This window comes from Podarcis gaigeae, assembly GCF_964106915.1.
Source record: "Podarcis gaigeae genome assembly, chromosome: 13".
Taxonomy (NCBI): Eukaryota; Metazoa; Chordata; class Lepidosauria; order Squamata; family Lacertidae; genus Podarcis; species Podarcis gaigeae.
The window spans coordinates 11,812,539-11,835,403 of record NC_139689.1 but is presented as its reverse complement, the minus strand read 5'-3'; the positions used below and the strand labels follow the sequence as shown (position 1 = coordinate 11,835,403).

At 48.4% G+C, this 22,865-nt stretch overlaps 2 protein-coding genes across 7 annotated transcripts in view; one reads left to right on the top strand and one right to left on the bottom strand.

The window, feature by feature from the left end:
* PLOD3 (procollagen-lysine,2-oxoglutarate 5-dioxygenase 3) overlaps positions 1-5,580 on the top strand; it is a 38,280-nt gene extending 32,700 nt beyond the window's left edge. The window contains exons 15-19 of the mRNA XM_083706690.1: positions 115-180; positions 277-381; positions 2,056-2,202; positions 2,554-2,679; positions 3,714-5,580. Coding sequence (XP_083562816.1) covers positions 115-180; positions 277-381; positions 2,056-2,202; positions 2,554-2,679; positions 3,714-3,869 — 600 coding nt within the window. The 3' untranslated portion in view covers positions 3,870-5,580. The remainder of the gene's footprint in view (positions 1-114; positions 181-276; positions 382-2,055; positions 2,203-2,553; positions 2,680-3,713) is intronic.
* The window catches only part of ARHGEF15 (Rho guanine nucleotide exchange factor 15), a 289,598-nt gene that overhangs the window by 226,527 nt on the left and 40,206 nt on the right, over positions 1-22,865 (bottom strand). For 4 of the 6 annotated variants that reach the window (XM_083706605.1, XM_083706607.1, XM_083706606.1 and 1 more), the window contains exons 4-16: positions 22,367-22,427; positions 20,890-20,945; positions 19,788-20,020; positions 18,553-18,713; positions 18,089-18,241; positions 16,810-16,939; positions 16,061-16,135; positions 15,107-15,199; positions 12,648-12,802; positions 11,316-11,480; positions 10,945-11,030; positions 9,628-9,732; positions 7,038-8,996 (exon numbers count right to left, since the gene is read on the bottom strand). In XM_083706605.1, the coding sequence (XP_083562731.1) occupies positions 8,809-8,996; positions 9,628-9,732; positions 10,945-11,030; positions 11,316-11,480; positions 12,648-12,802; positions 15,107-15,199; positions 16,061-16,135; positions 16,810-16,939; positions 18,089-18,241; positions 18,553-18,713; positions 19,788-20,020; positions 20,890-20,945; positions 22,367-22,427 (1,661 nt within the window). In that variant the 3' untranslated portion in view covers positions 7,038-8,808. Of the gene's footprint in view, positions 1-3,420; positions 3,440-7,037; positions 8,997-9,627; positions 9,733-10,944; positions 11,031-11,315; positions 11,481-12,647; positions 12,803-15,106; positions 15,200-16,060; positions 16,136-16,809; positions 16,940-18,088; positions 18,242-18,552; positions 18,714-19,787; positions 20,021-20,889; positions 20,946-22,366; positions 22,428-22,865 lie in introns of those variants that run through there. The other 2 variants (XR_014557103.1, XR_014557102.1) reach the window with 2 other exon arrangements.

Genomic DNA, 22,865 nt, shown 5'->3' with positions numbered 1-22,865 from the left:
TTTCTCTGCAGCCATGAGGTCTAGGAACTTGCTCCTTGTGATTTGGGGAAATCCAAGATGTACTCCCTGGATACCTTAATGTCTCTGTCCCCCCCCCCCCTTCCTTTGGTTCAGGATTGGCAGGAGAAATACATCCATGAGAATTACACTCAGGTGCTGGAGGCAGACTATTACGAGCAGGTAAGCATCTCTCGGTTCCCATGCCTTTGCATCACGCATCTCGTGTCTCGGAAACTCTCCTTTCTCTCTCACGCCAACCCTTCTCCCCCTTCGCAGCCCTGCCCTGACGTTTACTGGTTCCCCGTGTTCACCGACCAGATGTGTGATGAGCTGGTGGAAGAGGCAGAAAACTTTGGCCAGTGGTCCGGAGGGAAGCACGAGGTGGGAGCCCTCCCTTCTTCTTTGGGCCTAACATAAAGAAGAGCTTTGCCAGATCAGGCCAGAGGCTCATCTAGCCTTGACACTTTTTCTTATTGTCACAGAGGCCAAACACATACACCCTGCAGTTTCCAGCTGCTGGTATTGAGAGGTTGTAGGGATGCGGGTGGTGCTGTGGTCTAAACCAGTGAGCCTCTTGGGCTTGCCGATCAGAAGGTCGGCGGTTTGAATCCCCACAACGGAGTGAGCTCCTGTCCTAGCTCCAGCTAACCTAGTAGTTCAAAAGCATGCCAGTGCAAGTAAATAAATAGGTACTGCTGTGGTGGGAAGATAAATGGCGTTTTCGTGCACTCTGGCTTCCGTGACGGTGTCACATTGCGCCAGAAGCGGTTTAGTCATGCTGGCCACATGACCTGGAAAACTGTCTTTGGACAAACACCAGCTCCCTCGGCCTGAAAGCGAGATGAACACCCAAACCCCATAGTTGCCTTTGACTGGACTTAACCGTCCAGGGGTCCTTTTCATTTATTTATTATTATTATTATTATTATTGTTGTTGTTGTTGTTGTTATTCAGAGGTGTACTGCCTCCAAGGGAGAAGGCGGAGAACATCTTTGCCTAGCAGCTGTTGATAGCCTTATCCTCCCTGAATTTCTCTATACAGTCATACCTCGGGTTGAATATGCATCAGGTTGAGCATTTTCGGATTGTGCTCCGCAGCAACCTGGAAGTAATGGAGCGCATTACTTCCGGGTTTTGCCACTCGCGCATGCGCTCAAAATGATGGCATGTGCGTGTGTGGAAGTGGCAAATCGCGACCCACGCATGCACAGATGCGGGTTGCGTTCGCTTCAGGATGCGAACAGGGTTCCGGAATGGATCCCGTTCGCATCCAGAGGTACCACTGTAATCTTATGTTAAAGCCATCTAAGTTTTGGTGACACCATTACTGTGAGAGCACAGTCCATAATTTAACTCCATGAAGAAGTTACTGCCTCTTTTGCCTGTCCTGATTCTACCATCTTTCAGCTTCCCTGGAACACCCCCAGGCCCTGTTTGCATGCTTCCCATCATGGGCATCTGCTGGGCCACTGTGAGAACAGGATGCTGGACCAAATCGGTCCTCGGCTTGATCCAGCAGGTTTTTCCTTATGTTCCATAAGAGGAAGGAGGAAAAGCATCTTCCTATCCACTTTTTTAGCACCATGTATTCTTTCATATATCTTTACTTGCTAAATTTGGCAGAAGGGACCGTACAACTCCCTTGAGAGGTTTCAGCTTGAAATTTTGGGCAAGGGGAGGCAAATGTGGCTTGGGGCATCCTTAATCGTTATTATTGTTGTATTATAAGATTATTGTAGAATCTTAGAAAAGGCAGTGGCGGAATTTGCCAGTACAGTGGTACCTCGGGTTACAGACGCTTCAGGTTACAGATTCCGCTAACCCAGAAATAGTACCTCGGGTTAAGAACTTTGCTTCAGGATGAGAACAGAAATTGTGCTCCGGCGGCACGGCAGCAGCAGTGGGAGGCCCCATTAGCTAAAGTGGTGCTTCAGGTTAAGAACAGTTTCAGGTTAAGAACAGACCTCCAGAACGAATTAAGTTCTTAACCTGAGGTACCACTGTATGCTACTGGTTTCTCAGTACCATTTGCCTTGGCGATTTTGCCTCCCCCAGGATTCCCGGCTGGCTGGTGGCTATGAGAATGTCCCGACCGTTGATATCCACATGAACCAAATTGGTTTTGAGAAGGAATGGCTGCAGTTCCTGCAGGACTACATCGCTCCCGTCACGGAAAAGCTCTATCCCGGCTACTACACCAAGGTATCGGCTCCTGCGGTTTGTCGGAGGGGGAAGCATCCAGCCTGCCTGATGAAGCATCACAGCTGAGGGGTTGGGAAAAGGGTCGCTGCGAAGAGCCCAAGTGGGGAGATGAATACGAAACTGTCCCAAACTTTGGAAGCAGAGGGGGGTGGAGCATAATCAGACCATCTCCAGTTTCACAAAAGCTTCAAGTTTTTTCTCACATCTGGTGGCTATTTATAAGCCTGGGCACGGCAGCAAAGTCTGGCGATTCCTGAATTATTTCCACTATTATTTTGGGTGGGTGGGTGTATGTATGTGCAATTTGCCATTCTCCTGCAAGACAATGCTTGACTCACTGCCGTTCTGCAGGCACGAGCGATCATGAATTTCATGGTCCGCTACCGCCCGGATGAGCAGCCCTCGCTCCGGCCGCATCACGATTCCTCCACTTTCACCATCAACGTTGCACTGAACCACAAAGGGATCGACTATGAGGTGAGCACCCCCAGAGGACGGGAGTTGGAGCAGGGTTTTGTGTGTGTGTGTGTGTGTGTGTGTGTGTGTGTGTGTGTAGGTAAAAGTACAGGTGGCGCTGTGGTCTAAACCACTGAGCCTCTGGGTCTTGCTGACCAGATCAGCGGTTTGAACCCCCGTGATGGGGTGAGCTCTTGTTGCTCTGTCCCAGCTCTTGCCAACCTAGCAGTTCAAAAGCATACCAGTGCAAGTAGATAAAAAGGTATTGCTGCGGTGGGAAGGTAAACAGCATTTCCATGTGCTCTGGTTTCCATCACAGGGTCCTGTTGCACCAGAAGCTGTTTAGTCATGCTGGCCACATGACCTGGAAAGCTCTCTGCGGACAAACACCAGCTCCCTTGGCCTGAAAGCAAGAGGAGCTCCACAACTCCATAGTCGCCTTTGACTGGACTTAACCATCTAGGGGTCCTTTACCTTAACCTTAAAAGGTAAAAGGACCCCTGACCATTAGGTCCAGCCGCGGACGACTCTGGGGTTGCTGTGGTCATCTTGCTTTACTGGCCAAGGGAGCTGCCATACAGCTTCCGGGTCATTTGGCCAGCATGACTAAGCCACTTCTGGAGAACCAGAGCAGCGCATGGAAATGCCGTTTACCTTCCCGCCAGTGCAGTACCTATTTATCTACTTGCACTTTGACATGCTTTTGAACTGCTAGGTTGGCAGGAGCAGGGACCGAGCAACAGGAGCTCACCCTGTCATGGGGATTTGAACCGCCGACCTTCTGATCGGCAAGCCCTAGGCTCAGTGGTTTAGACCACAATGCCACCCGCGTCCCTGTACCTTAACCTTACACAGGTATAAATACTGTGCTTTCGTTGACTATAAAATGCAAACACTGCATGTTCATAGTTCAACAAGTGTACAGTCTGTACGTATAACTGCTGAGCTGTGCAAATCAGCAATCGTACACCCTTTTACACAAGCACATGCAAGCTTCAAACACAGTTTGCAACGTACTTTTTCTCTCTCTCTCCTCCCCCCACCCCCCACCAAAGGGAGGCGGCTGCCGGTTTATCCGCTACAACTGCAAAGTGGAATCCCCCCGCAAGGGATGGACCTTGCTGCATCCCGGACGCCTCACGCACTACCACGAAGGACTGCCCACCACCCGTGGGACCCGCTACATCATGGTCTCGTTTGTGGACCCCTAACACCAGCTCCACCCCCCTGGTCCTGGGGCAGTGAGTGGGCCGCGGCGGTCAACACACTGGCAGGAAGAGACTTGTGGGGGGGCAGACGCAACCGGGTCCATCTCTCCGGCTCGGCTGCTGCCTTCCTTGGTGCCTTCGGAAATGGAGGGAAAACAAATAACTCTACGTCCGGTGCTGATGGATACAGTCCTTGCCTGGCAATGAACTTTGGGTCACTACTAGTGCTGGGGGCAGCCACTGCTGCCCTGTGGCGTTCCACCAACCTCCCCCACCCCCAACCCCATAATATGTGGGTCGAAGATGACAGGCTGTTTGTGCCTCTGTCTCTAACCAAACGTCGCCCGTTCAGGATGTGTTTTCAGTGCCTCCCTCTCTCAGCGTGGCCCAGCCAGCTGCAGATACCGTTGTTTTAGCAGTAGTACAATCATTCTCTAAACAGTTTTTTAGTCCCTTCCTCAAATCAAGGCACCTCTGGGGGTTTTCCTACAAATATATGTACTGCTGCTGTTCTGGTTTTGCCCCAGGTCTTCACTCTTTCCCTCCACCCACCTTTTATATGAGTGTCTTTGTTACACCGAAGCTGCATTTTGTGAAAGAATGCCTCTGAGCAACTGCAGAGTGTTTTTCATCTATAATTCCCAACCACATGCGGTTGAGGATCTAAGTGGAAGGTGTTTCTTCATTTCATTGCATCATTTTTTTAAAAAAAAGAGGCCGGGGGAGGATGAAGAGAAAAATCTCTCTTCTTACAGGCACAAGGTAAAATCAGTATTAAGGGAGAAGTTAATGAGAGGTCACCTATTAATTCCCACAGAAGGGAAAAGGGGCTTGTCTATACATTTCAATTTTACCTATGTTATACATTTAAAGGTGGTTATAGCACTTGAAAAGTCATGCTCCCCCAAAGAATCCTGGGAGCTGTAGTTTGCTGAGGGTGCTGGGAATTATAGCTCTGGAGGCAAACTACAGTTCCCATGATTCATTGGTGGAAGCCCTTGTGCTTTAAATATATGGTGTGGTCTTCCTCCCTGCATACAGCTACAGTTCCCAGGGTAGTTTAACAATCAGTCCCTCATCCTAGTCAACTCCGGAAATCGGGGCTCTGTGTGTGTGTCTCCCAACAACTCTCAGCACCCTTAACAAACTATAGTTCCTAGGTTTCTTTTGTGAGGGGGAGCCATGGTTTAAAAAAGTGGTATCAGAGTGCTGTAAATGTTTGGTGTGGAAGTGGCCTAACCTCGAGGTGGAACAGCAACAGGGAGAGCTTGCCTTATTCTGCAGCAGGGGTCCCTTTTATGCTTGATTTTTTAAAGTATTTTAAACACTGTGATCAAGGCAGCACCTACTCAGACACACACACACGCACCTCTCTTGGGGCATCTGCAAAGTGTGACTAATGTCTTTTTAGCAGTATGTGGAAAACGTGGTTGTTTGGGGGTGGGAGGGAGGGAGGAATGTTTTTTCCATTTGTCAGCATGCCTAAGCCAGGAGCTCCCCTCCCCCAGGGTGAGGCGGAAAAGGCCTGGCTGGCACTTCTGAGACAGGGGCCTTGCGTAATCTCCCATAATCCTGTGGGCTTTTCTTTTTGGCCCTCAGCCTAGCCTGGCTGGTAGGGTGGACATGCGTCGGCTGCTTCCTGTACAAAGCGTGCATTAAGTTATTGGCGTGGCTGTTCCACAGAACACCAAATAAATCTACCTTTTATACTAGACTCTTTTCTGTCCGCAGCTCTCAGGGATGCCGGAGGGGAGAGGCGATCCCTTGCTTTAAGGGAAGCGCTTTGGCCTAAGATCTCTCAGTCAAATGTGTGAGAAAGACACTCTTGAGCACTGGGGCCTAAGGAACCATTTCCTTGTGAAGATCTGAGGCAGCCTTCTGTCAAGTCCAACTGCTGGTCTATAGAACCTGAAAATGTCCGCTCCGAATTATAACCAGAGGCACACCCTTCCTCCCCACCGGCTTGCTTTCAAAAGTGTCTGTGAATTGGATTCACTAGGGGTGCCCTACAGATATTTCTGGACTACAACAGGAGCGGGAGGGACCAGTGTGACCCTCCAGGCATCTCTTAATTGGCCCGTGGAACAGTCCCCAGACTGCACGCTCCTCACTTGTCCTGCTTTGCCCTGAATGTTTTTGCCTGGCCGGAACTCTGACAATGCCTCTTCTTGGCTGGAAGATGTGGGAGTATGTTTGGAAACTAAGCCTGCATTAAAACAGCAACATTTATGTTCCATACACACACACACACCCCAGCAAAGGAATGTATGAGCCAGTGTGGTATAGTGGTTAAGAGCGGTGGACTCGTAATCTGGGGAACCGGGTTCGATTCCCTCTCCTCCACATGCAGCTGCTGGGTGACCTTGGGCTAGTCACACTTCTCTGAAGTCTCTCAGCCCCACTCACCTCACAGAGTGTTTGTTGTGGGGGAGGAAGGGAAAGGAGAATGTTAGCCGCTTTGAGACTCCTTCGGGTAGTGATAAAGCGGGACATCAAATCCAAACTCCTCCTCTTCTTCTACCCATTGACGCAGCACCCAATAACACGCACAATAGCCGCTGACAGCCTCTTTCCCTGCCCCCTGGATGACAGCTCTCATCAGCCTTGCCCACTTTAATAATGTGTTGGCCGGGGCTGATGGGAATTGCAGTCCAAGACGTCTGGCAGGCAGCAGGTTACCAAAAGCAGATTGCACTAGCAGAATAGGCTTTCCTCATCTGGATGTGTGTTCCAGCTGGAAGGAGTCCAGCCCAGCAACTCATACAGAGACACACTTGCCGTTGAAAGCAACCGTTCCTGCTGCTGTGCTTCTGCACCTGGAGGGGCTGAAAAATCCACTAGCACCCAATGCTGACATTGCAGAATGGCCCCCTCTCTCGGGACAGGCTGATTGAGCCTTGTCCTTTTCCAGACTAGTGGATCCAAAATAGCAGGTCCTCCCCCCCATTTGTCTAGAAAGAGGGGATTGAGCTCAGAAGAATCTTTAAATGTAGGAAACAACAAGCCTAAGGGTCAGAAGAGCCACTGGTACAGTAGTGGATACTTCAGGGCTGGCTAAGACAGTGTACTCATCTCCCCATGTGGACGTTGGAAAAAGAAATGTCACCAGTATTTTAAAAGTATCTGCAAACACCAGAGAAGGAGGCAGAGAAAAAGCCCATTGCCACAATATTCTTCCATCATCTTCATTTTTTTAAAAAAGCAATTCCGATAGAAAAACACAAAACAAAAACAAAAAGACAACAGTGCAGGCAAATATGGTACAGAATAAGTTAAACATCTTTTTTGTCCGCACCTCCTTGATGCTACCAGAGCTGGTGGGGGTGCAGAAATCTCCTGTAGGATATAGGAGTTAAGAGGCTGTCATATATAATAAATAGAAGCAGGTCCGTGGCCACGTTTCCAGGGTGGAAGCAGGGAAGAAGATGCAAGAAAAGCCAAGGAAACTCTGGCAGTTGGCAAGGAGCATAGCCGCTGAGGTAGAGTGAGGGCCCTGAGGCGACGAACAGCAGGGAGAGTCTCTGCAATATTAGCAGAGATCGATGGCACCAAGAGGAAGGGATTCCCCACTTTTGCAAAAGGTAAATCCCAGGTTCCTAGCGTGGCCTGGTAGGAAAAGGCACAGCCAACCCCGCAGTTAGGGCACCCTCAAGAGCCAGGGCTAGGGTGTGGGAAGCAGCATCAGGCCCACGAGGCCTTGGGGCAGGTTCTGGGTCGGTTTACCCACACGTGGAATTGACCCTCTGTATCCAGAGGAGGATGGGGGCTGTGTGCAAATCCTGCTCCAGCTTACTGGCAAAGAAGGTGCTGTGTTCAAGCATCCAGTTCTGGGAAGGGGGCGGACTACACTTGCAACCCTGCTTTCAAATGGAGTGCCCACCTCCTGCATTGTTAACAGGCATTGGCAAAGGGAGGCTCCAACTAGCTGCTCCTCTCCATGTGAAAAAGGAACCCGGTCTTTGCAAGCACATAAATTCAACCCTCTGAGCGCAGGAGGTAAAGGTAAAGGGACCCCTGACTGTTAGGTCCAGTCGCGGACGACTCTGGGGTTGCGCCGCTCATCTCGCTTTACTGGCCGAGGGAGCCGGCATACAGCTTCCGGGTCATGTGGCCAGCATGACTAAGCAGCTTCTAGCGAACCAGAGCAGCACACGGAAACGCCATTTACCTTCCCGCTGGAGCAGTACCTATTTATCTACTTGCACTTCGACATACTTTCGAACTGCTAGGTTGGCAGGAGCTGGGACCGAGCAATGGGAGCTCACTCCATCGTGGGGATTCGAACCACTGACCTGATTGGCAAGCCCTAGGCTCTGTTATTTAGACCACAGCACCACCTGCACAGACAGGAAAGAATAACCCCTGCGCTGACAAAGTTTGTCATTGCGGGTGCCCCTGAATCATCTACCTCAATGCATCAGGCCTGGCAATGATGCCGCAGACGTGGGTGGGGCGATCTGGCTTTTTCCCATGCAGCATTGCTGGAGGCGGCCCACCCACCGCACCCTCCCTCTGGCTGAGGAAGTTGGCTGTCATCGCCCTGGGCATTGGGCTCCACCACCAAGCAGGAGAAGTGCTGAAGAGTTCGGACGAGTTTGTAGTCGAACCAACTGTAAGTGGCTCTGTTAACAGTGCAATGAAGCTGAAGATGCTGACAGCACCGCCCTCTTCTGGCAAACAGCAGGCAAAGCAGGCAGGTTGGGTGGTGTGCCTCCAACGCCTCCGGTGGCCCGCTTGTGGCATTACAGTCTATGTCCAGCGAGAAGCATTGTGGGCTTGTGCTATATATTGGTCTTCCTCCCCTCTAGCGCCACCTACTGCTGCCATCTTTGGCGCACCCCTTTGTGGCAGTGCTTCTGCCCTGAGCAGAGCTGACGTTGCTCTTAGTCTGAGCCCAGTATTGGGATAAACATCCTCGTTCCATGGCTCTGTGCCTGCCGCCTCAGGCCGAACTGTACTTGCTCTTCGTGTGGCTGGTGCGTGTCAGCTGGAGTTGGCGGGCGGCCTGCAGGACACGGTAGCGCTCGCGGAGGTTGCGCCGCCGCACGTGCTCGTTCGTGATCTCCTGCACGTAGCGTGAGGGGAACCAGCCCTTCTTGCCATCGGTCAGGCGGACGCCCTCATACCAGCCTACAAGAGAGGAGGAAAAGGGAAGGAGACCCGTCAGCCTCTCACTTCATGTCCGCCCCTTTCCTCGCCTTCAAAGCCACTGGGGGGGGGGGTTCTCTTGGGAGTTCAGTTTGAAGCTTCCAGAGCAGCCCTGCTGCTTTGCAGGAAGGGTAGGGTCAGAATGCAGCATATCAATAAAGTGTGTGGGCCCTAGATTGCAGGGAGTGTGTGTGTGTGTCAAAAACTGAAGGAGGGCCGTTCTTTCGGTAGCTACAGGCCTCAACTTCAAAAAACACCGCCTTGTAAGAACTTAGGAAGAGTTTCGATGGACTAGCCCAATGGCCCATATTGTCCAACATCTTGTTCTCTCAGATGCCCTGGTGAGAAGGCCAGAAGATGGATCTGAGCGCAGCCACATTCTCCCCACCTGCGGTTTCCAGGAACTGGGATTCAGAACCATATGTTGCCTCTGGGTGCAAATTCCATAGTTTTAACTACCTCCATGTTTAAGCATGGCATACCTTAGGTGATGAATGTCTCCCCCCTCCCCTTTATCTGTCTGGGATAAGTGACACTTTTACAGAGTGATTCGATAACTCCACACACGTCGCTATTAAACGTACGCACATTTCGATATTAAACACACACATACCCTCGTTGGTTTTGCGTAGCACATTGACAATGTCCGTAGGCTCTAGGCTCAGTTCGTCGGCCTGGGCAGCAGAGTAGGTCTCAATGCACTGCACCTGAGGGCAGTCTGTGAGGGAAGAGGGAAGGAGGGAAGGTGAAAGAAAGAAAGAAAGAATGAAAAAGAGGCATTGACATAGGGTACAGGGAGGTTTACAGATATAGGTGAAAATGATCTTCATGTAATTGGACACACAGTCATGGAGGAAGGAACACACACATCCACAAAAATAGTTCCAGGGGGAGGCAAATTAAACACTGAGAGTACGTTGGACACAGACCTGTTCCTCATGAAAAACAATGAGAATGGTGCATTTTGCCTTGTATTGCAGGTTCTACAAACGCTAGAAACTTGCTTTCTTTTTTGTATTTAAAAACCAAAAAATGAACACTAGGAATCTGGGGATTATGGTTCATGGCCAGGAAGGGGAAGAGGGTCTTGCCCTCAAAAAATAACTTACTAGTTACCAGTAATTGAAGGGAACCGCAGCTTTAAGGTGAGGGCGTCATTTTACATTGGTGAGCTTGTGCAGCTTACAATTGTGAGGCTTACACAGACCATGAAGAAAAACATTTCCTGTCACAGTTAGCTGCTGATCTATAATTTTAAATCTCGATGTGGTTTTTGTTATGTATGCTGTGTATAATTGCTGTAAACCGACTTGGTATTTTTTAAAAAATGAAATTGTGGTATACAAGTATTTTTATAAACAAATCCAAGAAAATCAGTGTACATGGGGGCTGACCACTGTCCCCCTCCCAGCACCACCATCCTGATTCAAATCCCACCTCTGAAGCAGTTAGCACGTCGGGCTATATACACACTACATACCCTTCAAGCACATTCAAGGAACACTCTTTCCCCTCAAAGAATTCTGGGCCCTGTAGTTTACCCCTCACAGAGTTACAGTCCCCAGCAAATCTTAACATACTACGACGCCCAGAATTCTTTGAGGGAATGAATGGGCTTTGAATGGACTCCAGAGGCATTGTGTGTACACAGCCTCAGACCAAGACCTGGGAGACCCAAGTTCAAATTCTTGCATGGCAGTGAAGCTCAGGTGGGTGATACTAGGCCAGACACCTTCTCTAAGCCTAACCTATCTCACAGGGTGGTCAGGAGGATAAAATTTGGAGTGGGGGTGGGGGACACACACACTCCTTTGAGGTACCTTGGAAGAAAGGTGGGATCTAAATGTAACAAGAAAGCAAATAAATTCTGCTGGTAGTAATGACAAGAGCGGATTTTAGGCAGTGTGTACATGAAACCAATGTGTCTCACCCCAGTCCTCATAGATGGTTTCCTGTTTGCCAACCGACTGGGATTCATGGCGAGGAAAAGCACCCATCCAGCGGTGCATATCTGACCTGAAACCAAATGACAAATCCATGAAAAGAATCTTTCGCCATGGTGGGCTGGTTCTGGAAGAGGTGAGGTCATTGCGGTCCTGCAAGAATGTTTTTTTGGGAAAGTGATTCGATGCATCAGAACCACAGGGAAGCCCCTGGGCAGAGTTTGCACGCAACACAAAGCCATGGTGTAAGAAACCATGGTTGAATCAACCATAGGTTTGCATCATGTACAAACCAGGACTTTAGCTAGTTGTCATTTTCTTCCCTAATCCCACGCCCAGCCTGATCTCTGCCACTCACTGTGTTGGGGCACGGCAGAGCCGGTCACTGCTCCGTCCTTGATGGTTCTCCAGCAGCGTCAGGTAGAAGCTGTTCTCCGCGCTGTGGCTTGTGGAGGATTCGCAGCAGCCCTGGGCCTGGACGAGAGAGCGGTGGGCATAATCCAGCACCACAAAGCGCTCTGAACTGCAGGAGAGGGTGAAGCAGAAGAGAAAACCTATAGCAGAGGGACTGCTAAGCCGCAATGTGCACATATAAGCCCTCTTTCTTTACAGAAAACATCATCTTGAAAAATGGCTTCTATTCCTTCAGCAAAGTGGAATAAATAGACTGGTGTGTGCTTTGTCATGTTCACACCCCACAAGCAGCCAACACTTGGGCAATCTCCACTCTTATTATTACAGTCAAACCTCGGTTGTCAAATGTAATCCATTCCGGAAGACCGTTTGACTTCTGAAGCGCTCGACAACTGAAAACTGAAAGCAGAAACCTCAATACAATAGGGAAACTTCAAAACGGAAGCCGCTTAGCACATTCGGCTTCCGAAAATCATTCAAAAACCGGAACATTTACTTCTGGGTTTTCGGCATTCAGGAACCGAGGTTTGACTTCACAGTGGTACCTCAGTTTAAGAACAGTCCTGTTTATAAACAATTCGGCTTACGAACTCTGCAAAACTGGAAGTAATGTCCCGGTTTGCGAACTTTACCTTGGTTTAAGAACAAAAGCTGAATGATGAAAGGGCACCTCATTAGGGAAAGCGCGCCTCAGTTTAAGAACAGTTTCGGTTTAAGAACGGACTTCTGGAACGGATTCCGTTTGTAAACCGAACTTATTATTTTTAAAGGTTCTAGTCCTTCAGAATAAAGCAACAGGCTTGGAAAGTGGGCAACTGACTGAGACTTAAAATTAGTATAAATGCATCACAGGCAGCAGGCTTTCAGCTACCCAGTTCTGCTTCTCTGCCCCATGAGTCACTTCTTAAGATCCCTTCCCTTCCCCATATTGACCCTGTCCAAAATTTGCATGCCCTTTCCTTTGTCTGGGGGCCAAGCACACAAACCTACTCAACCACTCCTTGCCAAGGAGAAAAAAATCCAGCATGTTAGCTCAGCCTGGTGCTGATACCACCAAGATCATGGGACTGAACCCCATACAAGCCAAGAGTCGTAGGTGAGAGCATCTGACTTGCACACAGAAGACCCCAGGGCTTATTCCCCTGCATCTCCAGGTAGGGCTGGGAATACGTCTCCTGTCTGAAACTCTGGAGAGCCCCTGCACATAATACCAAGAGAGATGGGCCAAGACTCTAGTGGACTGCGCTGTAAGGCAGCTCCCTGTTTTTCAGCTCACCTCTTCCGCTGGGTGATGAGCAGCAGGTCGTTGAAGAGGTACAAGTAAATGGGGACCAGTTTGGGCTTGGTGCCAAAGATGGTGCCCCGGTGAACCACCTCCAACAGCTCGCCCTGTTTCAGCAGCTGCCGGCTCTGGGAGATGATGGGAACTGCCTGGATCAAAGAGAAATCAAAGCAGAATTGAAGCCCCCAATACAGGCCACCAACTTGGATTACTGTATTTTTTGCTCTATAAGACGCACCTAGTTTTTGGAGGAGGAAAACAAGAAAAAAAATATTCTGAACCTCAGAAGCCAGAACAGCAAGAGGGATCGATGCACAGTGAAAGCAGCAATCCCTCTTGCTCTTCTGGCTTCTGTGATAGCTGCGCAGCCTGCATTCACTCCATAAGACGCACACACATTTCCCCTTACTTTTTAGGAGGGAAAAAGTGAGTCTTATAGAGCAAAAAATACGGTACTTTCTGCTGAGCATTTGACATGTGCGTGGGTGTGGGGGTGTGGGTGTTTAAGTGTCAGGTCAAATGTTTTTTAGACAGCATTAACTTCATCCGATCAAACACAAAGGTGCTTTCTTTACAGGTTTTACACTTACACTAATTATAATTTTTTTAAAAGACTGCTATTGTGAAACAATGAAATTAACTTTTTCTTTCCTCTAAGCAACGGGAAGTACCGTACTTTTCCGTGTATAGGACTATGGTTTTTTCTTTAAAAATCATGCTAAAAAGTGGGGGTCGCCTTATACATGGGCAGTGCATAGGGTGGACGTTTGATTGGTTGCTTCTGAGGCAGTCAGCGGCTATTGGGCGTGTTATTGGCTGCTGCGTCAATGGGTAGAAGAAGAAGAAGAGTTTGGATTTGATATCCCGCTTTATCACTACCCGAAGGAGTCTCAAAGCAGCTAACATTCTCCTTTCCCTTCCTCCCCCACAACAAACACTCTGTGAGGTGAGTGGGGCTGAGAGACTTCAAAGAAGTGTGACTAGCCCACGGTCACCCAGCAGCTGCATGTGGAGGCATGGGGAAGCAAACCCGGTTCACCAGATTACGAGTCTACCGTTCTTAACAACTACACCACACTGGCTCTCACCGCTATGCCATACTGGGTAGTGTTGATTGGCTGACGCTCCTGTATGTAGTTGGGTGGTCAATTGGCAACTTATGCAGGCGATGTGACAGACGGGAGGCAGATTCAGTGATGTGTATGTGGGTGAGCGATTTTTGGCAACTCCCCCAAAAAACCTCAACAACCCTGGGCAATCCTCTGCAAAAAAAGCTCAACAACTCTGTGCCATCTCCCCCCATTTTCTTAAATTTGAGTCCCCCAAAATAGGGAGTGTCCTCTACATGGGGGCGTCTTATAGACGGAAAAGTACGGTAAGCTTTCTAGAACTGCGAGTGATTAACTAACAGCTCTGGGCTTTCTTTGGCTTTTATCCTGGAACAAGCGGGTCAGCCTTGAGTCGCAAATTTTAAAAACATCAAAATTAAAAACAGAAAGAAAGAGAAGCAATGGCAAGGCCTCACTTTTTTATTTTTATTTTTTAAGTGTGGTTGTTCTAAGTGAGTAAGTAAGGCCAGCGGGCTAATTTCTCGAGCATCCCTGACATCAAAGTTTCTGGGCGTATTTGACAACCGGCAATATTAACTGGTCTATTAAGAACAATACAGAGATCCCTCCTGGGTCAGGCCATCTAGTCCAGCATCCTGTTCTCATTTTGGCCAACCAGATGCCCACAATGGGAAGCCCATTCAGTAGCAGAACCTGAGCACAACAGCATTCTCCCCACCTGCGGTTTCTGCAACTGGAATTCAGAAGCACACTGCCTCCGGCAGGGGTGGTGCTGACCAGCAAGACAACTCAATTAACTAATTAATTAATTAGCTCAAGTAATTAATTAATTAATTAACTTAATTAATTAATTAGCAGAATGTGTATACTGCTTAACTGTAAATAAGATGTTCAAACGGTCCACAATGTCTATTAATAGCATGAATTTTGCAATTATTATTACATTTACATGCTGCTCTTCTTCCAAGGAGCTGAAGGTGGCGGCAGATAGGCAATGTTATTTTCACAACAACCCTGTGAGGTAGGCTAGGCTGAGGGACCCTAAGATCAGCCAGTGCGCTTCAAGGCCGAGTGAGGGTTTGAACCCTAAATTCACAGAACGTCAATGCTCCAATCACACGGGTAGCTCACCGATTCCAGGGAACGCAATCAAATGACTTATTATTTCCGAGGGTTGGGCAAGGCACCGTTGTAAAGGAGAGGGAGATATTTGGAACCAAGCGGAGAAAAATAATGCGCTCTGTTACGCTGCTTAGCACAAGTCGCAAAGAGGAAGAGGCACAGCAATGTTTTCACTCTGCAATTTAGGCAGGCAGAGAGCATCAGGGAAGAGCCATTTGGAGTGAGCCCAAAGGCAAGGCAGAGAGATGAAGACTTCCTGACCTTAAGCTTGTCAAACTCGATCTTGCTGGCGATGTGGATGAGCTCCTCCATGTGACGCATGCGGCCCACCTCAGAGTTACATTCTTCTATTATCTTGGTCAGAGATGGAGGGAATGGGAAAAGGAGAGAGAGGAAAGAGTCATGTTACTTGTGGTCATCGAGAGGCTGCTGATCTACCGCAAAGGGAAGGGAATGCTTAGGAAACAGGCAGTATTAAATATTAAATATATACAAACATGCAAATATCTGCAACAAAATGCAGCAGTGTGCAGCACTCCAGCCAACCACACCCTTTCCAGAGTACAGTGGTACCTTGGGTTACATACGTTTCAGGTTACAGACTCCGCTAACCCATAAATAGTGCTTCAGGTTAAGAACTTTGCTTCAGGATGAGAACAGAAATCGTGCTCCGGTGGCGCAGCAGCAGCAGCGGGAGGCCCCATTAGCTAAAGTGGTGCTTCAGGTTAAGAACAGTTTCAGGTTAAGTACGGACCTCCGGAACGAATTAAGTACTTAAGCCGAGGTACCACTGTACTCCATTCCATTCTTCTTGACTAGTAAACACGCTCAGTCATCATCAGGGTAAATTTGGGTTCGTTTTTCTTCCTTTTGTTTTTTTGTACTTCTGCGAAACTTGGGATTTCACCCCAACTAGTCTGAAACATCCCTCTTGTGTCATCTTTGGCCCCATTCTGGCTACATAGCCATTGGCATTTAGCACCTGACTATTGGGAAGGAGCAGGATTAAGCAGTGCCATGGGCTCAATAGCACATTCGGTGCTTTGGGTGGCAAAGATTCCAAGGTCAACCAAGGGCATCTCTGGTTTGCAATGATATTTGGTAGCAGCGCTGGAAAAGACCCTGCAGAGCTGCTGCCAATCACAATAGCAGGCTAACGGGTTTGACTCGGTCTGAGATGGCTGCGTAAGTTCACATAATCAGTGTCATCCTCACCTTGGAAACCGAGGACAAAGCTTTCATGGCGTTCTGCTCTCGCAATGAGCCTTCTTCTGTCCGACGCAGGATATTCTAGGAGATACAAGTAAAGTTAGAGGGGTAGGAATATGGGTTTCAGGTGCACCCTCTGCTCTTAAGCAATTGGATGAACGGGTGGCGCAGTGGGTTAAACCACAGAGCCTAGGGCTTGCCGATCGGAAGGTCGGCGGTTCGAATCCCAGCGACGGGGTGAGCTCCCGTTGCTCAGTCCCAGCTCCTGCCCACCTAGCAGTTTGAAAGCACGTCAAAGTGCAAGTAGATAAATAGGTACCGTTCTGGCGGGAAGGTAAACGGCATTTCTGTGCGCTGCTCTGGTGTGCCAGAAGCGGCTTAGTCATGCTGGCCACATGACCTGGAAGCTGTACGCCGGCTCCCTCGGCCAGTAAAGCGAGATGAGCGCCGCAACCCCAGAGTCGGCCACGACTGGACCTAATGGTCAGGGGTCCCTTTAACCCCCTCCCACATTGACACATCTGCCACACAACCTCTGAGATTTGCAGAGGATTCTGGGAGAGCATCTCCCATTTGCCCAAGGTGCCAACAGCACTTCTGCTGGACCTCGCTGAAGACTTGCACTGAGCGTGCCTTAGAAAACTCTCAACGCTCTCCCTCTGCAGCTACACGTTGCAGGGGAAGATAGATAATGGTTGGCAGATGCTTCCAGCTCTATGATTCTGTGGTTCCTTGAATGTCTCCAGAGCCCCCACCTCTATGAGCATCTTGATCCGGGTGATCCTCTGGAAAGGAAGCAGCAGGAAGGACATGAAGGGGAGCCGCTGGCATTGGGGGAGCTCCTGGAGCCGGGTGACGACAATGGCAAACTGGGGGTTCTTCTCCCTGAGAAGGAAGAGAGGAGGCAGGATTGGATCAGGAAAGAGGGCTATGTCTTCCTGCTGCAGCGCCACCTAGAGAGGGGAGGATGGAACTTGCCATAGTTATACATGCCCAGGTTACACCCAGACTAGACTACAGCAGCACATTCTACGCGGGGCTGCCTTTCAAGGTGGTTCAGAAGCTTCCTCTGGTAGAAAACACGGCTGCCTCGTTACTTGAGAGGGGCAAGCGATGGGGGCATATGAAGGCTATTCTGTACCGGCTATGCTGGTTCATTTCCAGAGCTGATATAAAGCACAGGTGGTTACGTTTAAAGCCCTAAACCAGAGCTACCCTCCAGATGTTGTTGAACTGGAGAGCCCCAGCCTATCAGTGTAATTATTATTATTATTATTATTATTATTATTATTATTATTAATAATAATAATAATTAATTATTATTTTTATTATTATTATTAATTATATTATTATTATTATTATTATTATTATTATTATTATTATTATATTTATTATATTTATTCCCTGCCTTTCTGCCTGACACAGGACTCAAGGCACCTTCCCAATAAAAATAAGAACCATTCAAAACATAGAAAAATTGGTAGCCAATACTGAGCTCAATGGACCGAAGGTCTGGCTCCGTACAATGCAGCTTCTTATGAACACCCAAGCAAGCAGCTCTTCCATCAGGCTGCAGAGCAAAAGAAGAAGAAAGGCTGTTTCAGTGCCTCCACTTCTGACCTTGCCTCAACCGTCACTTCGCAGGCAGCCATTCCACAGGGCTACCTGAACTGTCTCCGTCCCAGCTGGTCAATATTAGAAGGGTAACTTTAAGAACTGGTGCCTGAGCTTGTTTTCGTCCTCCTCCCTCCTCTCCCCTTTTCCCTTTCATGTGGTCTCTTCTAGATTTTAAGCCTGAGAGGGCAGGGATCATCTTAATGCTGTTTTTCTTTTTCTGAAGCCACTCTGGAATACCTTTCAGCCCAAACAGCACAGTTTTTAAATGCTCTAGGTAAAAAACAAAGACACAATCTGAAATTGCTAGACCAGCCGCAAAAAAAAGAAAGAGATTCTTTCCCATCGAGAGGCCTTTGAAACTATCAAGAGTCTCCCAACAGAACTCCTTTTGCTTCCTTCTCTCTTTCTGCCACTCACATGAGGCTGCTGTAGGTCTTCTCTTGGTACAGCTGGTTGCGCACGTAGTCAATGTAGACCGAGAAGTTCTGCTGTGCATGTGCCTCCACTATGTCACAGACGTCCGAGATCTGCAGGCTCTCGGCCAGGCGTCCTTCAAGATCATGCAGAAATCTGCCAAAGGGAAGGACTGGCATCATGAATAGTCATATATATATATATATATATATATATATATATATATATATATCTGGGACATTCACAAGAAGTGGGGAAGGGGCTGGAGGTCAGTGGTAGAGCACATGCTTTTCATACAGAAGGTCCCACGTTCAAACTCAGGGTTGCAAATGTCCCCAGACTCAATAAAAGGCAGGATCTTATTTTCCTGCATAATCATAGATCAATTTCCTTTACTTTTCCGGATAGCCCCATGGCGATATAGAGAAATGGGACAGAAGAAGGGAAGAGAAAGAGGCGGAGCTGACCTTTCGCTGACCTCCTTGACTTTGCGGATATTGGAAAAGAGGGTTCGGTGCTCGCGCAGAAGGATGGTGGCTGTCAGGTCCCGCGATTCCATAAAGTGCTCGATCAGCAGCAACAGGGAGCGCAGGTACGACGCCTCAGAGGTCACCACCTCAAAAAGGCTCTGGACACGGTGGAGAGGCAAGAACCATGGAAAGGGGCATCAATGGGAGGAGATGGGCAGGACTCATCACAACCATGGTTTGCTTCGCCTGTTGCACTACGCCAAACCATGGTTTAGCATGAATGTGCAGGCTGCAGAATGGGAGATTGTGGCTGCTTCAACTCTGGTCATTTTGCTACTGTGCCATGCTGAGCTAGGCAATTATTTGGCTTGGAGTGTTGCTCTCCTGGACAAATCACAAGCTGTAACTCATACAGCAAACCTTGGCTGCAGCTCATGGTTAAGTCTGGAAAGGGTTAAGCCATGAACCAGGTATGGACAACACACAAACCCGAGCTCTTCCTGAGTTCAGCATGGCGCAGCTTCAGAATGACCAGGGAGAAGCAGATTGGATGCAAACTCCTCTCTGGTTTGGAATAGCATAATGTGCTAATCTAGTGTATGTGATGTGACGGAACACAGCTAATCCTACCTATTCTATTTATCTTTCACTAATTAATTGCTAAGAACCATAAAAAGTGGGATGCCAGGAAAAGCAAAACCTATCTATCACATCTCTCATGATGGGCTAGTTGAGAACCCGATTAACTTGTATATGTAAAGTATGGATTTTGTTTGTCCCGGGGTAAAATCAATTCATGCTTTTCAAACACTGATCAGCAGCCAACAATCTCATCTGAAAGTGTTCTGCTTCCTAAAGTTTAGAATGAGCTATTAAAACACACAAAACAAGCCCACGCAATTTGTGAATGAGGAGCCACCCTTTTGAAAGTTGCACACAAGCAGCTGCCAAATAAATCCCAAATTCCCTCAATTATAAAATGACCCCATTAAAAAAAAAACCCAAATAAACAGCACTAATGTGTCTCTTCCAATGCTACAATTCTTTGGTTCTCAAAGTGTTCTGGGTTCAAAAAAGTTCTTCATTTGGCCACTTTCATTCAGTTTGAGTCTGTGGCTCAGCTCTGACTATGCACAAGATCCCAGATTCAGTCTCTGCCCATCTCCAATGACAGGATCTCATAATGGCAGAACGGCAGGAGATCACTCTGCCCGAGACAACAGCCAACTCACCTCCTGCATCTTCCTCTCTTCGGGGCTGATATTTCCCAGAAGGCCGCTCTCTCGCACAGCGGGCAGCTCCTGCCAAAGCGTGCTATGCGGGATGGGGCCCCGAGGCCCCGCGGGCCCTTCGCCAGGGGAAGGGCCCCCATAGTCAGAGCTGCTGAAGCTGCTGTTACGGGGGACCGTTTGCCTCTTGATCTCCTTGGAGATGACAGCCTGGCGATACGTCTGGTACAGGGGCTCTGAGGAGGGAAGAGATGGAAACGGGTTTCAAAAAGAGACACATAGCCCCTCCAGACTAATAATAATAATAATAATAATAATAATAATAATAATAATTACTATTATAGTACCACCTCAGGTTACATACGCCTCAGGTTACATATGCTTCAGGTTACAGACTCCGCTAACCCAGAAATAGTACCTCGGGTTAAGAACTTTGCTTCAGGATGAGAACAGAAATCGTGTTCCGGCGGCACAGCAGCAGCGGGAGGCCCCATTAGCTAAAGTGGTGCTTCAGGTTAAGAACAGTTTCAGGTTAAGAACGGACCTCCAGAATGAATTAAGTACTTAACCCGAGGTACCACTGTGTTATTATTTCTATTATTTTGTTGTTGTTGTTGTCTTGTTGTTGTTGTTGTTCCGCAAGGCAAGACTAAATAAAGCCCCAGAGAATTTCTTAAAACCAGAAGCAATCGAATGGAAGCTAAGCGTCAGGAGATTTGTGACAGACAAAAGGAGGAACTTCTTCACACTGCGCATGGTTAAACTCTGGAATTTGCTCCAAAGCACTGTTGCTCTATTAGGCAGCATAGAAATCTATGAAATAAATAAATAAGATGTAATGATGGCCAACTTGGGAAGCTTTTAAAGAGAGGAGCGGAGGAGGATAGGTCTATTGGTGGCTAGTTATGTTCTACATCCACTTTCAGAGACCTTATGTCTCTAAATACCAGTTGGTGGGATTCACAAGTGAGAAGAGTGCTGGTTCTGCTTGCTGACTTCCCAGAATGGGCCCCCAGTTAGCCACTGTGAGAACAGGATGCTGCACTCAATGGGCCTTTGGCCTGATCCAGGCTCAACCCTTTTCCAGCACCAATTTCCCACTTACCATCCTGTAGGTAAAGTCCCCAGTCAGGGCCCTTTGGGGATAGCACCGTGCAGTGTCTGCAAGGAAGGAGAAGCAGAAAGAAACTAATTGGTAAAATTATCTTAAGAGATGATGCCTTCCTGGTTGAACCAAGGGTGATGGAGCAGTCAGACTGCAGGCTTGTAAGATCCACTTAAAAAATAAATAAATCACCAGATGCAAAAGAAATACACTTGGAAACCCACTGGTTGCTTCTGAGCACATTCTCAGCCTGGGAATTAGTTTTCAATCCCAGAACTAAGAGTTCTTATACACACGTATGTCAGTCCAGGTTTCCCCCATGCAGTCTTCATTTCAACAAGATGGAAGGAACCTTCTTGTTCTTGCAACTGCTAAAAAATGGTGAGTCCGAAACACTTGACTATCTTGGGGAAGCATCGTAGCTCAGTGGCTGAGCATCTGCTTTGCATCCAGAAAGTCCTTGGTTCAATACCCAACATCTCCGTTTAGGAATAGGAACGTCCCATGTCTGAAACCCCAGGAGAGATGCTGCCAGCCAGTGTAGATTATATTGAGCTAGATGGACCAATGGGCTGGGACACGAGTGGTGCTGTGAGTTAAACCACAGAGCCTAGGACTTGCCGATCAGAAGGTTGGCGGTTCAAATCCCCGCGACGGGGTGAGCTCCCGTTGCTCGGTCCCTGCTCCTGCCAACCTAGCAGTTCAAAAGCACGTCAAAGTGCAAGTAGATAAATAGGTACCGCTCCGGTGGGAAGGTAAACCGCGTTTCCATGAGCTGCTCTGGTTCGCCAGAAGCGGCTTAGTCATGCTGGCCACATGACCCTGAAGCTGTACACCGGCTCCCTTGGCCAATAAAGCGAGATGAGCGCCGCAACCCCAGAGTCAGCCACAACTGGACCTAATGGTCAGGGGTCCCTTTACCTCTACCTAGATGGACCAATAGTAGAATGGACCTGGTAGAAATTTAGGCTCGTTCAGAGATTCTCTGGACAAGCAAAGTCAACAAAGTGATCATACAAGCAGAATGCATGACAATCTCTCTGTGTGTGTTTATGGCACTTTTAAGTTCAGCCTCCTGCTTCAACAGACACAATTTGCAGAAGACGGTATTCCAACCCCATACTCTGATTGGTGCAAACAGACCCTCTGCCCTCCCGAAAGCTGGGCTACGCCCTAGAAACCTGAAGTGATCCAACCAGTTCTGCAGAGATAACAGTGCACACTTCACTTCACTTCACAACTCTCTCGAGGTTCAATCTCCACTCCAGAAGGCAGTGGTTTGTCCAAAGTGGGGCAAGCTGACTCAAATATTAGCAACTCACTTCCTATGTTCCTATATCCACTGTGAATCACCCAGAAATCTGGGCAAGCCCATCACAACATCCCCCGATCAAGCTCAGCATCCTCCTTGCACAGAAATACCCATGGACATCTTTCATTCAGGAATTTGTGGGCACACGGAAGAACACCAACGCACCCGTCATTTGGGGTCTCCACGTCAGAGTCTCCAGGAGTCGGGCATTCATTTTCACAGCCATCTGGTGAGAGAGAAATTTTGCAGAGTTAGTTGAGATTGGAAAAGGAGCAGAGATAAAGCTATGTGTGGGAAGCAGGGTATTGCTCTCACTCGTTTTTATTTTATTTTAGGTAACTACTGTACTTTTCCATCTATAAGACACCAACATGTATAAGACGACTCCTATTTTTTTAAACCCAAAATTAAGAAAGTAAGTTGTTTAGCTTTTTTTGGGGGGGGGGAGGTCACTTCCACCAATTGCTCCATCACCTGCCCGCCACTGCTGACCCCTTGTCACAGCCACTGCCGATTGCACACCTCACCGCAGCTGCCAATTTTTTGCCCGCTCACCGCCAACAGCCCACCCGCCCACGTGCCACAGCCACCAATCACCTGCCCAATTGCCACAGCCAATAGCCAGCAGGCCTTTCCGCAGCCACCAATCACCCACCCAATCGTC